We start from the raw sequence: 24,513 nt of genomic DNA, 5'->3' as shown, positions 1-24,513 counted from the left end.
TCCTGGAGCGAACGCGCCCCACGCCTGGCCCCTCCAGAGTCAAAGGACAGTTTGGACTGTTTAGTGTCCGGCTTCCCCATAACGGTGGTACAGAAGGGGAACGAGGCAAATGGGAGTAAGGATACAGGTTGGGCAAGGGACCCGGCCAAGCAGAAAGCAGCTCGAATCGTGGGGGCACGAGCAGGCCAGCACGCCCCGCCACTCCCACCGATGAGCAAAGGCCGTCGCCGTTCCCAGCCCAAGGTGGCAAACCCTCAGAATCCAAGTATTAAATCCGTGGCACTTCCGTGGGCGATGGTATCTGGACAGGCAGATGGGAGAGCCAAGTAAAGTCCGACAACAAGGGAGAGCCAAGCGTCTCGCCCGGCCAGCGATCGGGCCTGGCGGAGAAGGGCGGAGCTAGGCCTACACCCCACGTGCAGAGCCCCGGACTGGCATGAACAGCGACGCCGGGCAAGATGGCATCAGACTTCCAGAGCGCGAGTCGGAGAAACTTGGGACCCTCATAACTTCGACCAGCAACCTCCGAATGGCACAGGAGTTGGACCGTGGGTGGACAGCCGATATCCCAATCGAACCGTGGGGTCAGTTCAGGGCGCGGCGATGGTAATCAGGATACCTAGGCGGATAATAGCTCCGGGCAGCGGGAGCCTCACGACAGTGCGGCCATTCCGCAGTGCGCCCTCTAGCGCCCCCAGCTTAAAAACCATCTTTATATGGGTTTACACCTAGCATTTTATTTGCAGGGTTGCTTTATATTCACATGTGTAACACGCACCCGCATACAATCCTTTGTCAAATTAACAAATGTTAGAATCTTGAAATGTAATGACGTGAGATGTGATGTATTTAGGCCATTGAATAGTAACATGAAGAATTAACTTAGAAAATGAATGTAACTAGCAGAAAACATTAATGTGAAGAATTTGTGTTGTGTAACTGACAATCATTCATTTATTAAATCTGTTTATTAGTTTGCTGTTTACATGTAGGTAGAAATATATACTGAACATGTCTTAGTTTCTTATGCAATTTCGCCAATCTCGCATGCCATTTTCTTATGTTAGCTGAATTTTGTAGGTCTGAAATGTATTTTTCCCTTGACGATCTCACTTTAAAATTAGTAGCTGAATTTCATGTGTGCAGTGGAATTTGTTCTTTCGCACGTTTTCTGTTGCAGGTGAAAGAAGCGCTCTTGTTAGCTAGAATAATGTCTTTGTTTTACTAGCCACACAAGGAGAGAACAAGTTACATTGTTTGGTATGAATCGATAAGGGAAGGCCATTGTCCTTCGCACAGTGAGAAGAAGAACAATGCGGTCCCATGGAAAATTACTTTTAGGATGATGTCCAGAGCAGATGGCGTGACCCACAAGGACTCTTGGGAAGATACCTGTAATAATGGGACATTGGAAGAAGGGAAAGGGGGCCCACTTCTCCTTCTGCCTTCGGAGAGAGAGCATTTTAGCACAAGCTATGTCTCTATAGCATTATGCTATTGAACCCATCCATGGTGAAGAGCCTTCTTAGGAAGACTCCACATGCGGACACCTTTTTTTCCCCTTTTTCTGAAGATGCTTAAGTAGGGATGTCATTTTAGCTCTAGTGTAGGGATAGATAGATGCTTTATTTTCATCAACCCTTGATGCAGGGAAATTTGGACTCATGCTTTCTGATCCTCTGCATCCTATTTCTTGAGTTAATTGTTTTGTGCATGTTGCATCGCCTCAACTTGATTTGCAGATTTGGCTTTATGCTTATTGCAAAGTATTTCTACACTCTCATTTTGAGGTGTCTTAATGTCCCGTTGTTTTTGGCTTTGTAATAAATTAACTACCCTTACATAGTTGTCTGTGGTTACTATGTGTCCAGAGAAGTTCCTGTTTCCTGTTGAATTGATTGGCATTAGTAATGACGTTCTTCCCTCGAGGCTTACATGCTGCTATAAAGAACCATCGAATTTACGAGTGTAAATTCCCGTTTTGGGAATCCAAAATGCCAAATGTAATTACAACTTGTGCCATTTTCACTTGGATGATTAAGTCACATATGAAAATGACTTTTTTAAGCTGGCCCCCTGGATGGAAAAGGTGTTGTATTAAATATTTTGAGAAGCAAGAATATTGTTTCAAAGACTCTAAAGTTGAATATTTTGTTAACACAATATTTCCAGAGATGGATTCTGACATAATATCAGATAGAAACTCTTCTATCATTCTGTAACCGTATACGTTGTGGACAATCAGATTTCTGAATACAGGGATCTTTGGCAATTGTAATTTGACACTATTTAATAAGACTAGTACATAACATTTCGCTTTCTAGCTCAATCTTCTCAATAAATCACCAGCTTTTAATATTTTGTATTTCTGTTTATAATTGTATTGTAAAGCCCTTTATCTGGTGTGATTTGTTTAACACCTTGGCTGCTAATGGGTTTTCCCCCTCCTGCACTGACCTTTGATGTTTCCCATTATACATGACGAGTTACCCTTGTCCAGCACAGCTCAACCAGTGCATCATGACAAGTTACCCTTGTCATTAGCATTGAAGAGGTTAAATCCATCCCTCCTCTACTACTTTATTCTTACCAGTAATAACTGCAAACATATGGTGGTTTCCCGAGTAAGGAGGGTACGCCTGGGGGGGGCGCTTGCTTCGCACTATGGCGGCAAAACTCTGGAACTCGCTTCCGGTTTAGATCCGCAGTTTGAACTACCTAGCTTTCCGGAAGTCAGTCAAGACACACCTCTTTCCGCTGTTGTAGAACTCTCTGTCTTACCTCGGTTTGGTTCTTACTGCTGTTAGCGCTGGGACGCTGGGGCAGCTGTTGCGCTCTATAAAATGGCATAACATAACTTAACATAACATAACATATAATCATTACATACACCTATTACTTAAGTAAATCCCAAAATATATTATCAATGATTATTCCTATTGGATCACAATATGCATAGTTCACTGAGATGGGTGAAACTCCATTTAGTGAACAAAAGGTCAGCCATATGATGTGTTATGTTATGTTATGTTATGTTATGCGTTTTTATTAGGCGCACAGATGCTCCAGCAAAGGAGCGTCCTGGCGCTGATGTGGTTCTCTTTCGTCTGTCTCTGTCTTTCATATATTTATTTGGTCTGCTGGTCTCTATTCTATCTCTTCTCTAAACATTTTCACTGTCTGTAAACTAATTTCTACCATGAACACAGAACAAATTCTTAGCAAGTAGAGACAGTGAAGTAGTGCGGCTCACTGGTTAGAGGCGGCAGACCCGAGAGCAGAGGACGGCCCGGGACCAGGGTTCGATTCCCGGCGCGGCAGGTTTCTGGACCAGGGTCAGCGGACTCGATAATTCTCTCTCGCCTCGGTGCCCACTCTGATCAGCGATCACACTCGGAAACTCTGGGCATTAGCTTGCCTCATCTTCACTAACGGCCCCACCAGACCGCCGGGGATGCCTGGTCTCACCCTGGAGATACCCATTAAGGGACCATCTCTCAGGGAAGCCAGGAAGGGTTTTGCAGCGGTCAAAGCGCTTGGGACCCTCCGGGTAAGTAGTGCACTATATAAATGCCTATACATTACATCACATTACACATTTGGGAATGTATAAGTGTATGAGTGAGAACTAGCAACAGTAATAGTAACAGTAACAGTAATAATTCAAGACATTTGCAATGTGGTTTCAAAGCCACATCTATTCTCCAGATAACCACCATGTCATTCTTTTCAATAGAGAAGGCTGATGTTGGTTTTTAAAAGGGTTTCATTTTCCAGTTGGCTGCTATCATTTTATTAGGCAGGGTAGAGAAGTTATAAATTGATATAGACCTTGGTGGTAGACATCTACTGTCTTCTTTCACCAAAAATATAATTCCTGTCACTGCCTTCCTCTTTAGAGATGCTGTGGAGGCAGAAGTGCCACCAAGCCTTGGATCTTCACCTTGGCTCCACATCTGGCACAGCCAGCACAAGGCTTAATCAGGACTTGACTATAGCTCTTGCTGTCCGATTCGAACGCTAAAATGTGGCAGAGTGGTGCTCACAGTAGCCCTTTATATGTCACCCTCTACCCCTCAGGTAACACAAATGTGTTACCTGAAATAGTTAATCCTCTAAGCTCATTGGGACAAAACTGTTAAAATCTAGTTTGCAGCGTAAACATTGTCGGCGCCATCTTGTCCCTTTTCCAGGCCCATACGTGTGCGTAAGCAGCAGCCATTTTGAGTACCATGGCCTCTCTGCCCATTGCCGATTGCCAGCGCGTCTCTCTGACCTCGCAAGCATCCCCCGCGCACTGACAGCCCCCGCACACACATGCTCGGGCCATAAACCACCCCTTTAGCGCGGCCCTGCCTCTGAACCACATCCCGTACCAGGCCAACACCTCCCTCCATCCCTTTCATGACCACGGATCCTTTGATAACCCCCTTCCTCCGTGCCCGATTGTCCGAACTGATCCCAGGCCATCACCTAGCCCTGCGGATGTAGTTTATTGCTCCTAGTGTAAAACTCACCCCTCTTCAAAGGAGCTAAGATTAATCAATGCTTCAACCCCATGAGATCCGATCAATCGCACACATTCCGAGAACCGGCGGAATGTCCAGCTGCACGATAGTCATCACCTACTGAGATTGGGGTGGGGACTTCTACTGTAGATATGTGTGGGAACGGGCCTGAAGCGGGGATTCCGAGGATGTCTTCCCTTACATCAAAGCATTTGCAAGAATGTGCCATATGTAATAAACTTCAATAAAAGCCATAAACTTGTGTATAAGAGGCCAGGCCTCAGAGATGCAGTTAGAGCACCTCGAGACGATACCCTGTTTGTCTGATCTGATGTGTTCTGTTCCGACGGAATTAAACTTTGTTTCCCGCTTCTCCAGTTTCCAGCACCTGCCTCTTTATTTGTTAAATCCTCGAATGGTATGAGAGGCGACTAACGCCAAACAGCGTCTAAAGTTTATCTTTTGAAACTGCAGTTTTCCACAAAGCAATGCCTTGGTTTAAACCGCTTGGATGCCCACTTGAACCCTGCTCACTGGTTCTAGGGGAATCCCCAATTTCTGGCTATGATGGGGATCACATACCACTTCAAGGAGGAATCTCCAAGGTATTCCTGCAGATTGGGAATCCCATTGGTTCACAGCTCCCTAGACTTGAATTCATTGTAGCATGAGTGTGGCAATACTGTGGATTTCCAAGCCACAGTAGTGTGTCTACACTTGAGTTGCCACCCTCAAGATTGCACTCATAGGACCGCTACTGAGATGCTGATAGCTTCCAATGACCTGTAAGCCACATAAATTTTAAATGTAATCCACTGGTGTACAGGCGTGCGGCATGACTTACCCCACTAAGAACTGCGTGTGCTTGTTAGTACATCGGCACTCTCCGAAGTAGCTGGTAAAGCTTTTACACATCTAAAGCAGAGGTTTTGCAATAAAACTGATGCTTTGGGGGAATCCAGACACTGAGCAGTCTACATAAAATTCACAATTCATGTTATATGAGGACAACATCTTCACCTACCAGCAAAGAGCATCCTACCGGTGAGCATTTCTGCCAAGATGCATCCTGTGGCCCACATATCTATAGCTTTGGTGTAGTTGTTCGGCGAGAGAAGAAGACGTGGTGATCGATACCATTTGGTGACTAGTCCTTCAGAAAGATACCCCTGGAAGATACAAAGATACATACATATGAGTAAGTCTTGCAATGTCTGGTATCCTCTTAGTTGTAACAATGATTGGGCTGCCTGTAACCCTCTCTACTCTAGAACGTCTCTAATAACTCATAGACGGTGGTCACCTCCATGATAAATGCTGATTGTGATTGGAATATGAACCTAGGCATAACTCAAGACACAAGGCAGTGCAGCTAGTGCATTTAGGCTAAGGAGAGTTTGTTGTTCGTGTAGATTCAAACTGCACACAATCTGGAACAACACACACTCACACACGACTGGAAAAAGATGTGACCTAATGGCCAGAACTGCTGACTTTGGACAAGGGAATCAGGATAGATTTCCGGCATCAGCTTAATATTGTGTGATTCTAGGAAAATCCCTAAATCCCTTCGTCCCTTCAAAAAATGATGTGACCTTGTGTAAAGTAATCTGATGCTCATGTAAACCGCTCCAGAGCCCTCCGGTCGAGTTTGCGCTGTATATAACGACAAAAAACAAACAATGACCTCAAATGTAAATAACAGGTCAAAAAGCCCTAAGAATCGTCATCAGTTGATAACATAATGTTAAGTTTAATAAAGTACTTGTGGAACCACCACAAGCTTTTCATACCTAAACATGCCAATATATCATGTAAGCACCACAGCCTGATGAAAGAAGTGGATTTTACTTATTTATTTATTATTATTTTAGTTTTTTCTCCAGTGCAGCCCCTATTCAAGAGGACAGTCGTGTTCCTTTGAGCATTACGTTGTGAAGGATAACATAAAAGGTTGATAAAACCTAATAAGCATATTTACAATTATTTTGTGTACTGCAAGAAGAAAGATTAGGTTTAATTTACGAAGGCTACTATAAATGTATGTAATTATAACAAGCATAATTCATAACAATCATATATTTTGTGGACTTCCATCTTTCAAAATACATGTTTTGACAATTATTAATGTCCTAAGAATCGATTTGAGATATTTTCTGGTACATGTTGTCAGACCTTTCATGGATTCTGTATGATCAAAATGTTTGATACAAATAAGTAAGCTATTTTACCAAAATGACTTTACCTAGATTTGATATGTCTGTAAATGAAAGTGTTTATTGTCATGTAATTTTAAGATTTAAATTAGTTGCGCTTGACTACGTCAATACTTGTTTTGGCGCAAGTTAACTACCCAGCCTATATCTCAAACATTAATGACGCGTAATTTTCAATTAACACATAGGAACATTGAATGAGTAACTGCTGAAAATTTCTCCCAGACCTTTTAAAGCCCTTACATGTGGCATTATGACAATTAAAGGCGGAAAGTATATGGGAAAAATGCAGCATTGCCCTATGGGTGACTGTCCAATAGCCTAGGGTGAAATATATACTGCACCTATGTAATTAGAGTCACTGCAGACGTACATGCTGATGCTAGGTTAATGATGTCTGCCCTGCAGAAGGCTGGAGTCCCTGCAAACTGAAGCACTGCCGCCACATTTGATTACTGAATATGTGCACCCCAAGCATATACATACATTTAAAAAAGCAATGCTTGGGCTCCGTTTGAAAAAATAATGAAGGAGTCTTTCAACCATGCTACAAAAGGATGCACACTGGCTGCATTCACTCAGCAACCCTAACCTTGGTGCTACAACTGTAAATTGCCATTCGTTGCTCTTTGACTACGATTATGGGTGCTCCGTTGCCGGGTACAATATTTATTGCACCCATTAACATTTGATGCGCTGTTTGGAATTTAATAAATGCAATAAATATCACCTGTTAAAAGATTAGCCCTCAAAAGGAGGGCATAGAATGCAAATTTGTGGTGCTTTAAGCACCAAATTCAGTATGTCCGGTGTTGGCCAGGCTTTCCTGCCAGTAAAAAGCATCAGGTGTGACTAGTCGAAATGTATCCAGAGAATGCAAAAGTCGCTGCACCCAGTAATTTCCTAGTGCAGTTAACTCTGACCTACTTGTAACTGTGACCCATACAAACAGGGCAGGCTCTAGGGCGGTGGGACCGGTGCGACCGCACCAGGTGCTAATTGAGGGTGGGGGCGTCATGTTTGTAAATATATTATGGTTTGAATAGCTCCTGCTGCAGTGTTCCTGGCTTCCAGCATTTTATAGGCAACAATAAAAATGTTAAGATAACTCCGGTGATTAATGTGTTTCCTAGAGAGAAGTTGGAGGTCTTTCTAGGGGAAGTTTTGACTCATGGTAAGGTAGGGCAGTGGGTTAATATGCCTGCTGCAAAGAATGTGTATCATGCAGATCACAACATGTACAAAATGTAAATAGGTCAGTGGGTGCCTGCTTTTGTCTGAGAAATCCTTTTGTTACTTGCAGTTTATAAGTTAAAGTCCTAACATAGAACAGCGACCTATTAACCGTCATCAAAGAGCTGCATACAAAGTATAGATCAGAGCATTATGATTTTTTCCCCAGTCTTTCATTATCCTAATGTTGGATAAAGGGTTCATTTGGATAGAAATCAATTCTGATTATTAAAACCCCAACCACAGTGTTATGTTTTAAATTCTAAGTTCGTGCTTCTCCAGACCAAGCACTCTTAAAATATACTGTCTACCGGTATGGAGGAGATGTGACTCCTACACCTTGTAGTGTTCTGTCTCATAACATTTCCTATACAATGATTTACACACATATGATTATTGTCTCTGTGTAGTGTGTGTGATGTAAGGTGCCCTGAGACCCTACACTGGTATGAGCGGCGCTATAATGCAAATCTGAGCGAGAGAGTGGCTATGGAGACTTGAGGAGCACTGTTAAAGGGTGGTGGTGAGGGAATCCATGTCTGAGGTGGTCACTGGGGGGCACCAAGTAATACTGTCGCACTAGGCGCCACCAGCGCTAAAGCCAGCCCTACCTACGAAGCAGTTTATTAATTACGGGATAGTCATGATCGAGGCTTAAGCATGAAAGTTTTGCATTATCACATTTAACCCCACCTGCATTTATATTTCAACAGGTGGTGATGAGCAGATATTCCTTTGTAAGCCTTCCTCGTTTCAGACAAAAGCAAGGTGTATCCTTTTGTTGTGTGGCCCAGAGGAGAGTGTGTCACTCTGCCATTACCTTGGAAGTGATGAAAAGCAATTGGTAAAGTGTGATTGGCCGCCTGCCAAACCACTCAAGTGAAAAAGGCGTTTTATTCTTTATCCTATAAAGCCCAAGGTCGATCTAAAGGCAAGGCAAGGTCAAGAGGAAGCCTGTGGACAAGGTGATTCCTCCATTATCTGGAAAGAGGTCAGCACAACACATACATCCCAGCTTGATAATTCACCTGGAAGCAAGCGAAGCAGGGGGTTTCTCAAGAATGCTGATGAAAAAGCATATTTCACAATTTTACACTTTCCTAGCACAGTTGCTGTTAACAAGAACTTTAAAAACTACAGATCATTCAATGGCCTTATTCAAGTTAAGACATTTTACTTTTGTAAATTAGAAGAATGACCGCAATAAATTAGATCAACTTGCTAATTATAAGTGAATAGATAATACCAGCGGGGCTGGTAATGAAGGTTACTGGCTCCATTGGGACTCTAGGTTTTGCAGTAAATTCACAGATCTGTGATTCTTCACCCAGGGAGTTTGCTTGCAAAAAGCCCTGGGTGGATATCAGAGGGAAATTAGGAATCATCATCAGAATCTGAAGCAGGATTACCAATTACCCCAATAATTCCTTATGTCTGAGGGAACACTGAAGGATGGACTCGTTCTACGAGTAATTTATTCCCCCAGTAGAATCGCCAATACCCTTGGTAGCGGCACCTCAGATGGTGTGGAAGGGGTAGGCAGTGAAGGTTCAGACTCGCAATCTGCTCCTTAGTATCGCAATATCACTTTGAGGCTTGGTGAATCAAGATTTAATGGATTTTCAAACTCTCCAGGCCTCTGACTGTGGAAATCTGTAAGTAGAGGAATTGGGGTAGGTAGTGCCAAATATGCCTAATCTTGATTTCACCTCATGCCTCTTTCTTCCACCAGTCTATGGGCCATATGTACAGAGCAATTTTCTGGTCGCAAATAGGCCGAATCGCAAAATCAGTCCGTTTGCAACCAGAAAAATATTTTGGGAATGTACAAAACCCAAATTACGGTTCAGTAACTTGTAACTGATAAGCAACTTGGGATTTGCGATTGGGTATTTTTTTAAGGGGCGTGTTTAGGGCATGACTTCCAAATACCGAACTGCAATAGAATGTCGAATGTTTTGTCTGGACTCCCTCCATCACGGTCGCTCCCCCTGCTCTCTGCTCTCACGACGGAAGGCTCTCCTTGCTGCCTGCTTTGCCTGACCTGATTCCTGCAGCCTGCCACCCCGCTACAGCGCACCACTCAGCGCCTGGTATCGTTATTAGACCTCATTAATTTAATCTTACTTGCACACAGCCACGAACTGCATAGCGGCTAAGAGATTATATTTAGAAGCATTTTCAGACTTCTGTGGTAACATTGTATCGAGTTGAACTCCGGCTGTGCCCCAGTTTCGGTTTATTACCGGGCGGCCATTTCAGAGTGTGTTTACCTCCACCCGTGTCTCCTCCCAGACCCCGCCTCCCAGCTGACCCTCCCACACACTGTCGACTACACCAGCCCCGTCCTCTCCTACCCTGTGACCGTCTGGACTCCCTCCATCACGGTCGCTCCCCCTGCTCTCTGCTCTCACGACGGAAGGCTCTCCTTGCTGCCTGCTTTGCCTGACCTGATTCCTGCAGCCTGCCACCCCGCTACAGCGCACCACTCAGCGCCTGGTATCGTTATTAGACCTCATTAATTTAATCTTACTTGCACACAGCCACGAACTGCATAGCGGCTAAGAGATTATATTTAGAAGCATTTTCAGACTTCTGTGGTAACATTGTATCGAGTTGAACTCCGGCTGTGCCCCAGTTTCGGTTTATTACCGGGCGGCCATTTCAGAGTGTGTTTACCTCCACCCGTGTCTCCTCCCAGACCCCGCCTCCCAGCTGACCCTCCCACGCTCCGCCCCCTCCACTGTCCATTAATGTCAGATGTCCCAACGCGCAGCGTCCACGCGCTTCGGCCTCGCCGAAGGTGCGCCAAAGGTAAGCCCGTCTACGCCCGTCCGCGCCTGGACCGCGCCCAGCGCCAGACCCCCTGCCCCTCGCGCTGCCCAGCCCCCCCGCGTCACCTACGATGCCGCCACCCTCCTAGCCCTTAACCCCGGTCGCGCCCCCAACTGCGTCCAAGCCGCTCCTGGACACACCCATGGACCGTTCTCCTGCTTCTCCTGCAAATTCAGCGGCACCGACAACATCTCCGCTACGACCACAACACAGATCCCCGACCCCAATCACCTAGAATGCATCCTTCTCAACACCCGCTCGGTCCACAGGCACGCCATTGACCTTTGGAACCTACTAGACACCATCTCTCCTGATGTCGCCTTCCTAACGGAAACATGGATGAACGCTTCCTCCGCCCCTGACATCGCCATCGCTATCCCTGATGACTATAAGATCACACGCAAGGACCGCACTGACCATACAGGAGGTGGAATCGCCATCGTCCATAAGAAAACAATCCGCATCTCAACCAGCTCTGATGCCAACCTCGCCAACTCCGAACACCTTCACTTCCAGATCCACATCGACCCCAAGACCACACTCAGAGGCACCCTCCTCTACAGACCACCAGGACCACGCGCAAAATTCAGTGAAGACATCACGGACTTCATCACCCCACACGCGCTCCCCTCCAAAGACTACATCCTTCTGGGAGACCTCAACTTCCACCTTGAAAAGATCAACGACCGCAACACCGCCACCCTCTTGGACAACCTCGCCAACCTCGGACTTAAACAACTGGTCACTTCCCCCACCCACATCGCAGGTCACACTCTCGACCCCATCTTCACCTCCAGCAACCATGTCTCCTTCAGCCACACTACGGATCTCCTCTGGACTGACCACAGCTGCGTTCACTTCACCTACAACAAGCCGAAACCCACCATCCACCTCCAACCAACTCTACAAAGAAACTGGAACAAAATCACCACAGAACAGATCTCCACATCGCTCCTTCAAACCTCCCCAGCCCTCTCTACTAACGCCAACGAAGCCGCCTCCAACCTCACCCTTTGGTTATCCAACACCGCCGACAACTTAGCACCACTGAAAAAACGTCAACACAAACTTGGCATCAAGAAGGCCTCATGGTTCAACGACGACCTCAAGAAGTCCAAGAAACTGTGCCGCTCCCTTGAAAAGACCTGGAAAAAAGACCCATCCACCAGCAACAAGGACGCCTTCAAAGCGCCATCCGTACTCACCACCAACTGATCCGAAAAGCCAAGAAAACAGCATTCAAAGATCGACTTGACAACAACGCCCACAACAGCAAGGAACTTTTCAACATCGTCAAGGAATTTTCCAACCCCTCGGCCAACTCCAACGACATCACCCCCTCTCAAACCCTCTGCGATTCCCTAGCCTCTTTTTTCCACAACAAGATTGCTGACATCCACAACAGCTTTGACAACCAACCCGGAAGCCAACCCACCCTACCATCAGCTGACCATCTTCCCCCCGTTAACACCCTCAACGCCTGGAACCCAATCTCCACTGAGGACACCATCCGCCTGATGAATTCCATCCACTCTGGATCCCCCACAGACCCATGTCCTCATCACATCTTCAACAAAGCAGACTCCGTCATAGCTCCGCACCTCCGAGACGTCATCAATTGCTCCTTCAACTCCGCTACCTTCCCAGAAGACTGGAAACACGCTGAACTCACCGCCCTTCTGAAAAAACCAACAGCAGACCCCACCGAACTCAAAAACTACCGCCCCATCTCGCTTCTTCCATTCCCGGCCAAAGTCATCGAGAAAGCTGTCAACAACCAGCTCGCCGCCTTCCTCGAAACCAACAAATCCCTCGACCCCTCACAATCTGGCTTCCGAGCCAAACACAGCACTGAGACCGCCCTCATCGCAGCAACAGACGACATTCGAACTCTACTGGACAATGGAGACACAGTCGCCCTCATCCTCCTCGACCTCTCTGCAGCCTTCGACACAGTCTGCCACAGCACCCTTTTACAACGCCTCAGAAACATCGGAATCCAAGGAAAGGCACTGGAATGGATCACCTCGTTCCTCACCGGAAGAACCCAGAGAGTCCGCCTCCCACCATTCAAGTCCGAGGCCTCTGAAATCATCTGCGGCGTACCACAAGGATCCTCACTCAGTCCCACCCTCTTCAACGTATACATGAGCCCCCTCGCGGCCATCGCCCGCCAACACAACCTCAACATCATCTCTTACGCGGATGACACTCAACTGATCCTATCTCTCACCAAGGACCCCAGCACCGCCAAAACTAACCTACACGAGGGAATGAAAGAAGTCGCAGAATGGATGAAACAAAGCCGTCTGAAACTGAACTCAGACAAAACAGAAGTCCTCATCTTAGGTAAATCCCCCTCTGCATGGGACGACTCCTGGTGGCCGGAAGCCCTCGGAAAAGCACCCATCCCGACAGACCACGCACGGAACCTAGGCGTCATCTTGGATTCTTCACTCTCAATGAACAGACAAGTCAGCGCCGTATCCTCTTGCTGCTTTAACATTCTTCGCATGCTCAGAAAAACATTTCGCTGGATCCCCTCCGAAACAAGGAAAACAGTCACCCACGCTCTGGTCACGAGCCGACTGGACTACGGAAACACCCTCTACGCAGGTACTACCGCAAAACTCCAGAAGAAACTACAACGAATCCAAAACGCCTCAGCCAGGCTCATATTAGACATCCCACGCAACGAACACATCTCTGGTCACCTTAAAGACCTCCACTGGCTACCCGTCAATAAGAGGATTACTTTCCGACTGCTTACCCACGCACACAAATCACTCTACGACATCGGACCAGAGTGCCTCAACTCTCGACTGTCCTTTTATACCCCCTCCCGCCAACTTCGCTCTTCCAGCCAAGCCTTCGCCACTGTACCTCGCATCAACAAGACCACCATGGGAGGCAGATCCTTCTCATACCTGGCTGCCAAAACATGGAACTCTCTCCCCGCTTACCTTCGCCTCACCCAGAATCACCTAGCGTTCAGAAAGCAGCTTAAAACGTGGATATTTGGCAAATAATCCTCCTCCCCTTCCTAAGCGCCTTGAAACCCTCTGGGTATGTAGTGCGCTATATAAATGTTATGACTTGACTTGACTTGACTTGTGACCGAAATACAGTTGCAAAACATTAGCACTTCACCACCAACTCAAAATTGGAAGGGGTCCTCATGGGACCCTTTCCCCTTTGTGAATGTTGGGAAAACATTTTTTAAGAGCTGGCAGTGGTACCATGGACAACTGCCTGCTCCTAAGAAAATGGAACAAAACTTTTCATTTTCCATTAAGGAAAATGAGTTGCGTTTCAAGAAAAAACGCAATCACAGACATTGTTGTCTGCTGACCTCAGCAAGCCACCATACCTGTGATGGCTGGGATTCCTAATGGACTGAAAACTGTGACCTTTTAATATTTATGAGGTAGGTCAATTTGCGACGCATTAGAAATCGCAAGTATGAATATATAAGGAATAGCAATTTCCAATTAGTGATTCGGATGGAATCGCTATTTGGAAATCGCTAGCCCTGGTCTATTCACATCCGGCCCTATATTTTCTGACCCTTTATCACACTCCCAAGTGTTCTTTTCCAACCCTGCTTTCTCCCTCTGCCACAGTTTCCTATCTTTCTTTTTCTATTTCTTTCTTTTTTTTAAACCTTTTACTTTTTCGCTCTGGATCAAAGTCTGATGATGAAAAATAAGTCCAGGTTCCCAAAGAAATGAGTGCCAATGTCACCACCTGCAGCCTCTGGCACAAATTAAGCACTGGTTAAGTGTGCCAATTAGATGTGAAAGTATTGAGATATTTTCGGCTAATGTTGGGGAAAAGATTTCTTCTTACACAAAATTAGTTTCCAAATCAGGAAAAAATAGAAACATTTAAATGTTGTACATTCACTGTAAACTGGTGGAATCTCTTGTGGCAAACCAACCATTTTAGCGTCAAATAAATACAAGAAAAACTATGAGATCATAGCTTTCCATACACAAAATAAAAGCTTTTGGTGAATCTGTAAAAAAATAGGTACCATAGGAAAATCATATATGTGTGTCTATGATTGGTAAGTGTACTAGTTACTTTGTACATCAGGTTCAACATGTTAGCTAATACTTTTCTAATACACAATCAAGCACAAGCTATAGTGCAGTGCAAAACGCATCCATCATCTGTAACATAAACTATATCATGTTATGAGCAACGGTTAACTGCAGATACATCAGACTGTAAACTGACCTTCATCTGTGTTATGCGAGTAGCATGTCAGAATATTGTCGACAAAATTATCAGGAATGAATATTGAGTTCTAGATATCTTTTACAAACATTTCGACCCATTGGGTGAAAAAGATATTTTTATAAATAATATTTCGGACACAAAGGGGAATGTACATTTTTTTAAAGCACAACACAGAGTCATATTTAATAAGATATGGTACCACTGCTTTCTTCCCCAGCGCTGGCACAGGAACAGGCTGCCTAGTGCCCTTCCAGTACAAAATATTGCACCTAGACAAACTTTCAAATGTTTCCCATTTTGGATGTGTGTTATGTAGTGCATCGCTCAATACATGATAAGAAAAAACTATGATTTCTTGCTGACAAAATATACATTGATAAAGGTGTCTGCCACTGATAAGACTCAGTGCTTAATTTGAGCCGGTGCCAATGCTGGTTATTAGAGGAGGTCCCAGACTCTTGGAGGGGCTCACTGCTGCAACTTATTTTCAAAAAAGGTGCAAACACTGACCCCAAGAACTATCGGATGATCGCTCTGCTAGATATTGAGGGGAAGGAATAAGCAAGCACCCTTTTGCAGGAACTAGCAGACTGGGTTGACTCAGAAGGCCTACTGCCATTTTGCCAGACCAAGTTCAGACCGGGGGTCTACTGTTGACAATATCACAGTCCTGTCATATCTAGCCCAACAAACAGTTGCCCGTCCTTCCCCCAATCTTCGCATGCTTCATTGATTACTCAGCAGCCTTCGATGGGATTGGTAGAAATATCCTCTGGTGGAAACTGGTGTATTGGAACATCTGCCCAAGCCTGATGCGAGCTATTACATCATTGTACTCTGGAACCTGGGTAAGGATAAAACTTACCACAGAGTCGGCTACAAAAGAAGTTGCCACTGATCGGAGGCTAAAGCAGGACTGTGTTTTGGCACAACTACTATTCAACTTGTACACTGCCGATCTGGGCCCAGCACTGCATGGAGCCTCCCTCTCCACCCCAAAAATTGGGCACAAACAAATCCATTTCATGCAGTACATCGACGACCTAGTTCTTCTGGACCACACAAGAGCAAGCCTCCAAAAAGCTCTCAATGCCCTAGCTGAATACAACACCCAAAAACATGCTAACAGCTAATGCAAGCAAATCTAAAACTGTTCTTCGGAAGCTATCCAAAGAAAAAGTTCATTAAGTGCTGCTTAGGGTACATTGAGCCTGGACTGTGTGCAAAGCTACAATTACCTAGGCGTCTGGCTAAGCGAGACTGGCCACCCCTCATTCCGTTCTATCTACAAAAACTGTGGCTGAAAGAAAAGATGGTCACACACTCCCTTTGCAAGCTGCATGCCACTCCAGACAGCTTAACAACTACGGCTATCCGAAGGGTATTGCGGGCCAGACTGCTACCATCACTTAACTACGTGCAACAGGCGTTTCCGGGAATGCTTGCGGCGGCCCTGGAGAAAATTCAATGTGCTGAGTATAAAAAAATATATTGCTTGCCCACATCCACAAGAAACACATTGATCCGCCTTGAGTTTGATCTCATCCAACAAAAATTAAAAGAGCTGGCCACCTTAGCAAAATACTACCACCTGGCAACTATGGCTCCAGCTAACTCCATGAAGGCAGTCATAAACACCTTTTGCACAAGACCAAACAATCGCTGGTCCGTAAACTTTCAGCAGCAAAGGAGCTATTGCAACTAGCCACTGAGAATTGGGACCCGACTATAATCGACTATGCCACCATCAAATTACCTATAAAAAAGCAACTGTGTTTCTGCTCCTATAAACTGGACATGGAACCCCTTGTTGCCAGGGACTTCAACAAAACTCTGCTCCTTCCACAAGTCATAGAAACAACCAAGCGCCACCTCACGCAGAATATATCCAACCTGGAAAGCGCTTACAGATATCACAGAGTGTCGTCTATGCAACTATATAAGGGAGTCCTTGGCACATTTACTCCTATGTTGCCCGGCTCTGCTGCAAGCCCTCTGAATCTATCTCAGACCCACACTCCTCCTACTTGGCACTCGCAAAGGATGCCATCTGCCAGCTCTACACCTTGGATACAGTGAAGAATATGGCTATTTTCTGAAAATTCATTTAACCAGCACGTTGAAAGAAAAAATGTAGCATGGAGAGAGTGACTAATAGTTTGACGCGCCCCACTATAACAGAACCCGTCTGGAACGGTTGCTCCCCCACGCTCCCTGCTCGATCTTTCTGCAGCCCATACTGCCCGCAGCTGAAACCTCTTTCATCCTCGACCTCCCGACTGCACCTGGTATCGCAGCCTCAGGCAGCATAATCGCGCTGTGAAGCTCTCACTCTTGAAGCGCTCTGAAAACCTTAAGTATTATCTGCCTCGCGCTCTGTGCATAGTCGCGCTTTGAAGCTCTCGCTCATTTCCATTTACATTGCAGCGCCTTGGATACTGTTGCGCTTTGAAGATCATTATCGTGTAGCACCTAGGAAATCCAATTGTGCTTATTTATTAGCGCTGTGTATTCATTCATCGCCTAGACTTCTGTGTTTGTGTAACACTTCGTGCAGGTTTTAGGTGCCTTTGATAGCTTGCTGGCGAGCATTGCACTGTGCCTTCGCTGTTTGTTTTTACTTTCATTCCTCCATTTTGTGTTTGGCTCTCCCCTGACCCGCCTCTCTGATCCCGCCTCCCTGCTGACCCTCCCACGCTCCGCCCCCTCCACTGTCCATTAATGTCAGATGTCCCAACATGCAGCGTCCACGCGCTACGGCCTCGCCGAAGGTGCGCCAAAGGTAAGCCCGTCTACGCCCGTCCGCGCCTGGACCGCGCCTAGCGCCAGACCCCCTGCCCCTCGCGCCGCCCAGCCCTCCCGCATTACCTACGATGCCACCACCCTCCTAGCCCTTAACCCCGGCCGCTCCCCCAACTGCGTCCAAGCCGCTCCTGGACACACCCATGGACCTTTCTCCTGCTACTCCTGCAAATTCAGCGGCACCTACAACTACTTCGCTACGACCACTCCACAGACTCCCGACCCCAACCACCTACAATGCATCCTTCTCACCACCCGCTCGGTCCACAGACACGCCATTGACCTATGGAATCTACTAGACACCATCTCTCCAGACGCCGCCTTCCTAACAGAAACATGGATGAACGCTTCCTCCGCCCCAGACATCACCATTGCCATCCCTGAAGACTATAAGATCACACGCAAGGACCGTACCGGCCACACAGGAGGAGGAATCGCTATCGTCCATAAGAAATCAATCCGCATCTCAACCAGCTCTGACGCCAACCTCGCCAACTCCGAACACCTTCACTTCCAAATCCACATCGACCACAAGACCACACTCAGAGGCACCCTCCTTTACAGACCACCAGGACCCCGCGCAAAATTCAGTGAAGACATCACAGACTTCATCACTCCACACGCGCTCCCCTCCAAAGATTACATCCTTCTGGGAGACCTCAACTTTCACCTTGAAAAGATCAACGACCGCAACACCACCACCCTCTTAGACAACCTCGCCAACCTCGGACTTAAACAACTAGTCACTTCCCCCACCCACATCGCAGGTCACACACTCGACCCCATCTTCACCTCCAGCAATCATGTCTCCTTCAGCCACACTACGGATCTCCTCTGGACTGACCACAGCTGCGTTCACTTCACCTACAACAAGCCGAAACTCACCAACCACCTCCAACCAACTCTGCAAAGAAACTGGAACAAAATCACCACCGACCAGATCTCCGCATCGCTCCTTCTAAACACCCCAGCCCACTCTTCTAACCCAAACCAAGCCGCCGCCAACCTCACCCTATGGTTATCCAACACCGCCGACACCTTAGCACCACTGAAAAAACGTCAAAGCAAACCTGGCAGCAAGAAGGCCTCATGGTTCAACGATGATCTTAAGAAGTCCAAGAAACTCTGCCGCTCCCTTGAAAAGGCCTGGAAAAAAGACCCAACCACTAGCACCAAGGACGCCTTCAAAAACGCCACCCGCACTCACCACCAACTAATCCGAAAGGCCAAGAAAACAGCATTCAAGGATCGACTCGACAACAACGCCCACAACAGCAAGGAACTTTTCAACATCGTCAAGGAATTTTCCAATCCCTCGGCCAACTCCAACGACATCACCCCCTCTCAAGCCCTCTGCGACTCCCTAGCCTCATTCTTCCACAACAAGATTGCAGACATCCACAACAGCTTCGACAACCAACCCGGAGACCAACCCACCCAACCATTTGCTGAACATTCTCCCCCCGTGAACACCCTTAACGACTGGAATCCAATCTCCACTGAGGACACCATCCGCCTGATGAATTCCATCCACTCAGGATCCCCCACAGACCCATGTCCTCACCACATCTTCAACAAAGCAGACTCCGTCATAGCACCGCACCTCCGAGACGTCATCAACTGCTCCTTCAACTCCGCCACCTTCCCGGAAGACTGGAAACACGCTGAACTCACCGCCCTTCTGAAAAAACCCACAGCGGACCCCACCGAACTCAAAAATTACCGCCCCATTTCGCTCCTTCCATTCCCGGCCAAAGTCATCGAGAAAGCTGTCAACAACCAGCTCGCCGCTTTCCTCGAAGCCAACAAATCCCTCGACTCCTCACAATCTGGCTTCCGAGCAAAACACAGCACTGAGACCGCCCTCATCGCAGCAACAGACGACATTCGAACTCTACTGGACAATGGAGACACAGTCGCCCTCATCCTCCTCGACCTCTCTGCAGCATTCGACACAGTCTGCCACAGCACCCTTTTACAACGCCTCAATAACATCGGAATACAAGGAAAAGCACTTGAATGGATCACCTCGTTCCTCACCGGAAGAACCCAGAGAGTCCGCCTTCCACCATTCAAGTCCGAGGCCACTGAAGTCATCTGTGGCGTACCACAAGGATCCTCACTCAGCCCCACCCTCTTCAACGTATACATGAGCCCCCTCGCGGCCATCTCCCGCCAACACAACCTCAACATCATCTCTTACGCGGATGACACTCAACTAATCCTTTCTCTCACCAATGACCCCAGCACCGCCAAAACTAACCTACACGAAGGAATGAAAGAAGTTGCCGAATGGATGAAACAAAGCCGTCTGAAACTGAACTCAGACAAAACAGAAGTCCTCATCTTAGGTACATCCCCCTCTGCATGGGACGACTCTTGGTGGCCGGAAGCCCTTGGAAAAGCACCCATCCCGACTGACCACGCACGGAACCTAGGCGTCATCCTGGATTCTTCACTCTCAATGAACAGACAAGTCAGCGCCGTATCCTCATCCTGCTTCAACATTCTTCGCATGCTCAAAAAAACATTTCGTTGGATCCCCACCGAAACCAGGAAAACAGTCACCCATGCTCTGGTCACGAGCCGACTGGACTACGGAAACACCCTCTACGCAGGTACTACCGCTAAACTCCAGAAGAAACTCCAACGAATCCAAAACGCCTCAGCCAGGATCATATTAGACTGACATCCCGCGCAACGAACACATCTCTGGTCACCTGAAAGACCTCCACTGGCTACCCGTCAATAAGAGAATCACTTTCCGACTGCTAACCCACGCACACAAATCACTCTACGACATCGGACCGGAATGCCTCAACTCACGACTGTCCTTCTACACCCCCTCCCGCCAACTACGTTCTTCCAACCAAGCCCTCGCCACTGTACCTCGCATCAACAAGACCACCATGGGAGGCAGATCCTTCTCATACCTGGCTGCTAAAACATGGAACTCACTCCCCGCTCACCTTCGCCTTACCCAGAACCACCTAGCATTCAGAAAGCAACTTAAAACGTGGATATTTGACAAGTAATCCTCCTCCCCTTCCTAAGCGCCTTGAGACCCTCTGGGTATGTAGTGCGCTATATAAATTCTCTGACTTGACTTGACTTGACACTCTGCAAGGACCACCTTTTCTCTGGGACTCAGCAAATGAAGTATAGTGATATTTTATCCTTCTTTGCTAACCACTCAGTCAGCATTGGCTGTGTACACACCCTCTCGCTGCTACGTTTTAAAGTTCGATTCCGTTTTAACTCATGATACATGTTTTTAACTTTATATTGTAATGATTTTAAATAATCCAACAATAAATGTGTGAATTCACTGGGAGGCCAATGGCCACTGCGCTGGATGCACCCAGGCACCCCAAAAAAGATAATAGGCGCTATCAGCAAGGCTGGGGCAGAGGTTCAGAATCCCTTGGGACAGCAAAGCACAGAGATGTATAGAGATTACCATTCGCAGATATCACTAATGGTGCCTTGAGCAGCACCAGATCTGCTGTGGGGGGGCGGTGGGGCGGAGAGGGGGGGGTGCAAAATTAAATTGGCCACAAAAACAAACAGCATGGAAATTGCAAGGAAGGAATTAAGTATGTCAAGAATTTCATCGTATCTTTGCTGGTCAGGTGTAAGCGGAAGAAGAAACAATGAGACAGACACAGCAAATTGCCATCACCAGATGTAACACTACAATAGATAAGAATAACTCTAGAAAGGCACTGTAAACATCAGAGCAGTTAATTTTCTGCAAGTTCACAGTTTAGTCCCTTGTGACTGGAAAGGTATTAAGGCGATTTACATAGAACGAAACAGTTTACAAGAGTATGTCAAGAAACACGAAGAAACAAGAGGAGGGGAGAGAGCTGGGAAGGGACAGTAGAATGGAACAAGGTTGGACAATGCTGGTAAGCTCAGCATTACAAGATCTCAAGACTAGGTACGGGACAGCACTAGCGCATTGGGTTAGTGATTACATCCAGTGCTTGAAATTGAAAAATGGAAATGCAGGGACCCTGTACCAGAGTACCTGCTTCTTTCTGAGAAGTGCTGGTACTTTCCAATTAAAAGTATTAGATCAATTTTGAGAAGTGCAGATACTTTTCCTCTCAAAAGAAAGCAAGCATTTGCAATGCAATAGGTCTCACATTTTTGAACGTTTGAGCTATTGGCATTGTAAATGATAATGCCTTTTATTTATGTTTTTTTTTAAACAGATCAATAAAAAGGCATACAATGCCAATAGCTTAAACTCTTGCAAATGCTAGACCTAGTGCATTGCAAATGCTTGCTATAAATATTTTTAAAACCTAGGAGAAGGCATGTCCTATAGTGCTCGGAGACTGTAATTAAAGCCTACCGAGCAACAACATACGTAACAGGGAGTGTCGCCATGGGAGGTTACAAAATGAGACAACACGGTACTGAGGAGGGACTACTAAGCGTTTTGACCAATGAACAGCCACAGTTTACAGTGGACAATGACATAAGCCAATGAAAAATGTGGGCGGAACTTTAAGTCCCTACTTCAATACAGCATGCCTAGCAGAGCAGCGCATGCGCTGTCCAGGCTTGACCTGACAAGTGCTGGTACTCACTACCGGACAGAACCGGCCCATTTAAAGCACTGATGACACCTGCAAACATGGCAGCAGGCAGGAGATGATGAACCCGCCACATTTAAAAAGCCTATTTCCACCATTTTGAAGCAAAGGATCCCCGTTTGTTCAGACTAGGTGGTGGCGTAAATAAAGGGGTTTCTGCCTTAAGAATTCTCTCAAGCGCTAGCGGGGTGCACATTTGGAACATACATTTTAGGACAGCACCTCCCTAGCCACTGAGACACCAAACAGTACCCATGTTGTTGCTATCTGCTCTGCAGAGATTGTTCAGCGCGGTTGGATGCATCAACACTGAATACATTCCATCAGCGGACATCTTTGGAATATTAAACAGCATGAGGTAAGCGCACAAGCCAGAGAGTACAATTATTAATAATGCAGTGCCCATGTTTCCTTGCCTCACACTCTTACGAGCCTCTAATGAGCTCAGGTTTTCACAGCACAGCAGTTTAACAATTGCTGCAGCAAGCGCAATTGCTTCCATTTTTAAAGCCCCCCTCTCTTCTGTCTTGATTGGCCCACTGGGAATTAAGAAAGCGATGAATTGGGACAGATAGGCCTAACTCGCTGCCATTATCAAGCAATCCCTAGAGTGGGCGGCACTAAAACTTTACTTCTTTCTTAGAAATTTGGAAAGTCGTGGTGTTGGTTAAAACGCACGTTTAAGCCAGTATCTTTGCATTTACAATGCACCAGGTTGGAATTCAGTATTAATGGAATATTTTAAGTCTGCCTGATTATTCTCCTAACATGCAAGAATAACTCTGTGCTTAAATGTTTGCATAGCACTTTTTAGAAATAGAAACAGACGCCTTCATATTCCAAAAGCTGGACCAAAGCTGTATGTTGAAGATCTTTTAAGTCGAGTTCAACTATTTTCTTTTCCAGCAAATGTCTGGAAAATCAATGACCAGTCCTCGAATTTTACCTGGGTACCTGAAACAGTGATGATATCTGCTTTATTTGACCAAAATTATTAGAGGCACAAAAGGGACGTCATCTGAACTCTGGACAACATTGCATTCAGCTGTTTCACAGGAAGTGACATCAGTCTCAAGGAATGATTTCACAGGACGTGCGTCAAAGGATTGCTTAGTTACTTTTGTACAGCAAATCAAATATTGGGAAAGGTGTCCTGGCGCTGGCTTTAGAGAGCGTATACAAACACATAACAAGCAGTGGCAAAGCCAAGAGGTCTGGCCTTGTGTACCAGCCTTTTGAGAAAATTCGGTTTTTGGTTTTTACTGGTTTTTGTGAAACTTTATTTTTCGGGAAGCTGTGAACCCTCATCAATCTAAACAAAAACATTAGTTAACGGCAAAAATGTTGTCTTGGTCTAAAAAAAGCACACAATGCCATAGTATCCCCTGGCAATCAAGGGAACTACTTTGTATGTTGACGTGCTCTTTCTGATTGGTCAACAAGCCAAAACTCATTATGAAGCCAGCCAATGGCTGAAGTGGGCTGATACACTGCCCCTTGATGCATGCTGGAGTGGGTGGAACAAAAATGTTAATGACAGAACCACAGACTAATGCCTGACACCCCCTATAGGTAACAAGGTTATACACATATTTTTAGTAAGATTAAAAGGTCCTGGCTAACACAGACTTTAAAAAAAAGTCAATCGGTTTGGCATTTATTGCCCACCTCTTGAAACTGGGAACGAAAGAAAAAAGACAAAGAAAAAGAGAGAAAGAAAAGAAACAAAGACACAAAGGAGCAAAGAAGGTAAAGAAGAAAGGCAGGACAGAAAGATGGAACAATGGAGAGTTAGAGTTACAAAGATGGATCATCCCCATGAGCTTATATTCAGAGCTCATGTGAGCTGCTGTCAGATAAACAAAGGCAACTTAAAAAGGAATTTAGAACAGCATTGGCAGGAGAGAGGAACTGATGAAGATGTAATGCGCCCGGTGCTCTCATCTCTTAGAAAGCAACCTGCTATCAGATCAGGCTCTACAAACAAAAGCAACACTAAAGTAAAAATAAACTAAAAACAAAAAATACCTTTTGGGCGGATATGCTTCCTGTGAAACGGCTAAATGC

General features: G+C 46.1%; 1 protein-coding gene across 1 annotated transcript in view; it reads right to left on the bottom strand.

Annotated features, from left to right (window-relative positions):
- Positions 1 to 24,513, bottom strand: part of MAPK4 (mitogen-activated protein kinase 4) — a 514,768-nt gene that overhangs the window by 182,374 nt on the left and 307,881 nt on the right. The window contains exon 3 of the mRNA XM_086960385.1: positions 5,533 to 5,677. Within this exon, the coding sequence (XP_086816511.1) occupies positions 5,533 to 5,677 (145 nt within the window). The remainder of the gene's footprint in view (positions 1 to 5,532; positions 5,678 to 24,513) is intronic.

The sequence above is a fragment of the Lissotriton vulgaris genome, chromosome 3_1 (assembly GCF_964263255.1).
Source record: "Lissotriton vulgaris chromosome 3_1, aLisVul1.2, whole genome shotgun sequence".
Classification (NCBI taxonomy): Eukaryota; Metazoa; Chordata; class Amphibia; order Caudata; family Salamandridae; genus Lissotriton; species Lissotriton vulgaris.
This window is presented reverse-complemented; position numbering and strand designations above follow the sequence as displayed.